This window comes from Arachis ipaensis, chromosome B07 (assembly GCF_000816755.2).
Source record: "Arachis ipaensis cultivar K30076 chromosome B07, Araip1.1, whole genome shotgun sequence".
Classification (NCBI taxonomy): Eukaryota; Viridiplantae; Streptophyta; class Magnoliopsida; order Fabales; family Fabaceae; genus Arachis; species Arachis ipaensis.
The window spans coordinates 37,932,914-37,936,796 of record NC_029791.2 but is presented as its reverse complement, the minus strand read 5'-3'; the positions used below and the strand labels follow the sequence as shown (position 1 = coordinate 37,936,796).

Sequence of the window (3,883 nt, the reverse complement as noted above, 5' to 3'; positions counted from 1 at the left end):
AAAATAAGAGTTGGAGACATAAAAGAAAAATGACGTAAAAATTTTAAGAATATAACGATAATTATAATAAATTACGTAGAAAGAATATTTAGTAACTTAAATATTAAGGACTTCATAAAACATTTACGAAAAAGTTCGAGAAGAGAGATATATTTAATTATAAAACTGAAAAAGATTAAATTTGACAAGTGAAAACATTAATACAAGAAAAAGAGAACAAAGACATAAAAAATAAAGTATTAATTCCCAAGGATTAAAAGAAGTGGAGTTTGTAAGTTGAACTTATTGAAACTGGTGATTGTTGTTTGGACCTTCGGGATAAGATGATAATTGTGAGAGTCTTTGGACTGAGATAATGATTGCAAGGACCTTTGGACATAAAATTGTTGTTAAGAGTTTTTGGGCTGGGCCAACTTGGGCCAACTTGGGCCATTGTATAATAGAGTCACCCACCAATTGAGAACTGCTTTTCAGACCCTTCTCTTAACTGCTCAATAAAGTAGAGTTGCCACTAAGGGCAGATGACCTGCTATAGAAAGTAGCACTAGCATTGCAAGAAAGATGAGATGTAATGTGTACAACTTTGGAAAAGCTATATCTGGGATTTGTGCCTAGAAATATCGGGAGCAGATAGACAACCAATACATGAGCTCATGACCTACAATAGGGCTAGATATGCATTATACTTGTTTGGACATTATTTTCTGTATGCAATCTATGTGAATGTGTGTGTATTTTTTGTTGTGTGATGTTTTTCTATATTCTGTTTGTATCAAGGTTCTGAAAACCGGACCGGACCGGCCGGTTGAACCGGTTTAACCGGGAACCGATGATGCAAACGGTCCGGTCCTCCACCCATAACCGCTCCTGAAAAAACTGCTGGAGAACCGCCGAACCGGTCAAAAACCGGTCGGTTGGACCGGACCGGTAACCGGCCGGTTGGACCGGACCGGTAACCGGCCGGTTCGGATAAAATGACGTCGTTTTTTAATTTGTAAAAAAAAAAAAAAGAAAAGAAAAGGGAAAAAACAGTATACAGTGATGCTGAATTATTGGAAGGAGAATCATTCATTTCATCATTTGTCACTATACTCCCTGTACTGGAGATTGGAGAACTCTGAAAGCGAAGGAACCCTAGCCCTCCATCGGAAGCCGCCGTTCCCAGGTCGTCAGCACCGCCGCCGCCCCCAGGTCGTCAGCACCGCCGTTCCCAGGTCGTCGAACCCTAACCCAGTAACTCGGCAGGTACTCTTCATCTTCACTGGCTTCTCGGCACGGAACCAGGTTAGTGGTCGTCTTCATCTTCGGTCTTCTTCTTCAATTTTTGTTCCATTTTTCTTCAATTCTTCTTCGGTCTTGGTTTGAACTTTGAAGTTTGGTTCTGAAGCTTGGTTCTTCAATTCTTCTTCTTCGGTCTTCCGTCTTGGTTTCCAGTTTGGTATTCCCTTGTATTTGCTGGTGGTTAATGGTGGAAATGTTACAAATTTTGAAATTTGCAAATTTGTATGTATGGTTCTGAACTTCTGATTGCTCTGTCTTGTATTCACTATACTCTGATTGCTCTGTTAGTCAGTAATACTTACACTGATTGCTGAATTGGTAATCAATAAATTTGCCTTTTTGCTGTAAATTGGGACTTTACTAGGATTTGTTAAATTTGTTGCTGTAACTTGAATTTGTTGCTGAATTTGTTGCTTCCCAGTCACAGAATCAGAACAGAATGCTCAGTCAGTGCTTGATTGATTGGCTTTGCTGGTTGTGCTGCTTTTGCTGGCTTTGTTTGTAATTACTGGGTGAAGGTTTAGTGTTTTGTAATTGTTGGCTTTGTTTTCTAGTTGCTGGTTTTGCTGATGGCTCCTAATTTCTTTGTTCAAATTTGCTAATGGCTTTGATCTATAGTTGCTGGTTTTGCTTTGATTTGTAGTTGCTGTTTGTGCTGGTTTTGCTGGCTTTGTTTGTAATTGCTGGGTGAAGGTTTAGTGTTTTGTGGCTCCTAATTATTTTGTTCAAATTTGCTAATGGCTTTGATTTGTAGTTGCTGGTTGTGCTGGTTTTACTGGCTTTGTTTGTAATTGCTGCGTGAAGGTTTAGTGTTTTGAATGTCTGATACTCTGATTTGTGATTTCTGAATTTGAAATTAATTAAATCATTGATTTTGTGTTGTTGAAATTGTTGATTAAAATGGATTTGTTATGCTGCTGTTGTCGTTTTTTAATTTTTAAGTATGATGTTTCTGAATTTTTGTTGAAATAGTTATTGATTTCAGGGTTTAGAGTGATTATTTGTTGTTGGTATTTAACTTTTGTTGCTGCTTCTTTTTTCTTTCTGGCTCTGTTAAGTTGCTACATTCAAACTTGTGCATTGGCCTGTTCATCTTTACTTGCAATAACAAAAAGCTTCTCATTTGATGATCCATTAACTACCTCATTTTCTGGTACCATTCCTTTTGTTATGGCTTTAGCTGAAGAAATTGGAGGGGCTGGATGAGGAGACATTGATGCCTCATAAGACACCACCACCATCAACATATCCTTGTTCCTTGAAGGTTTCTTTAGCACAATAGTTGAAATCACAATCATAATTACATAATATGTTTAAATAATTATCCCAAAAAAAAAGAAACTCACAAGAACATCTTGAAGTTTTGATGGTTGATAAATCTTTATGTTGACATTTAATATTTGATATTTCTTTATACTATTTAACTTGAGTTTGTATATTAATAAGATTATATGAATTTGATTGATGACATTTAATGTAGTTTTTTAGATTTGAAAACTATTTTAATATTTATATTATACTATAATTATATTTTTAGGATGTTTATTTATAATTTATTTATTATTTTATTTTAAAACGGTTTTTCCGGTTGAACCACTGGTTAGACCGGTTGAACCAATGAACCAGTGAACCAGTAACTAGAACGGTTTGATGACCGGTCCGATTTTCCGAACCTTGGTTTGTATACTATTCTGATAAACAACAAGTGTTAATGAATTTAACTAACAATCCCAACCTTACTAAGAACCTTCAAGTTCTTACCCCTCTCCTCCTCTCCAGATGGAACACTGGAAGTCCAATATTGACAGATGATCGTGCGGAGAAATGATGGAAAATATCTTATCTTATATTTTGATGGTGTCAACTTGATTCAAGATTTTAAAGACCTAGAGTGTTATTCTCTCACTTTTTATAGTCTAGAGGGATTAGATAATTTTAAACTGTTTTATCTGTTATTATTTGTTATTTTATTTATGTATGTCTTTTTGTTTTAAACCAAACATTTTCAAGAAAAATTATCCGAATAAAATAACTGCATTTTAGCAACGAATCAGGAGCATATAATAAATATTAGTTAATAAATAGAAAAATAAATTACTAATGTGTAACTTCTAGTATGATTATAACATACTAAAAATTAAATTGTTACACAATACATCAGTGATTTTTTTTAATCCGATTACATAAAATAGTGTGGCGTATCAAAACGTCAATGACGTTTTTAATTTTCTTAATTAAAAAGAATAAAAACACACAAAATGCCAATGATGTTTTCTATTTTTAAATTAAAAAAATTGCCAAATCAAAATAGTAGTGCCGTTTTGTAGATAAATTTTTTTTAAATAGTTTTTTAATCAAAACGTTCATGTTGTTTTGCATTTAAATAATTAAAAGAATATTTTTCATACACAAAACGTCGGTATCTTTCAAAAGTGAAAAGTATTTTATAATGGCACGAAGATGTTAAAAATATCTTCTTACAAAAATTTTTGTATAAAAAATGTGTTTTATTTATTTGGTTATACGTTAAAAAAAATAATATTTTTATAACATATTAAATTAAATTCTACAATTTATTATTTAATGATAAAAGAATATCTCT

At 33.3% G+C, this 3,883-nt stretch overlaps 1 protein-coding gene across 1 annotated transcript; it reads left to right on the top strand.

Annotated features, from left to right (window-relative positions):
• Positions 1,042-2,611, top strand: LOC107607081. The gene is made up of 2 exons (XM_016309069.2): positions 1,042-1,284; positions 2,462-2,611. The coding sequence occupies exons 1-2, from the start codon at positions 1,042-1,044 to the stop codon at positions 2,561-2,563; spliced, it is 345 nt and encodes a 114-aa protein (XP_016164555.1). The 3' UTR covers positions 2,564-2,611.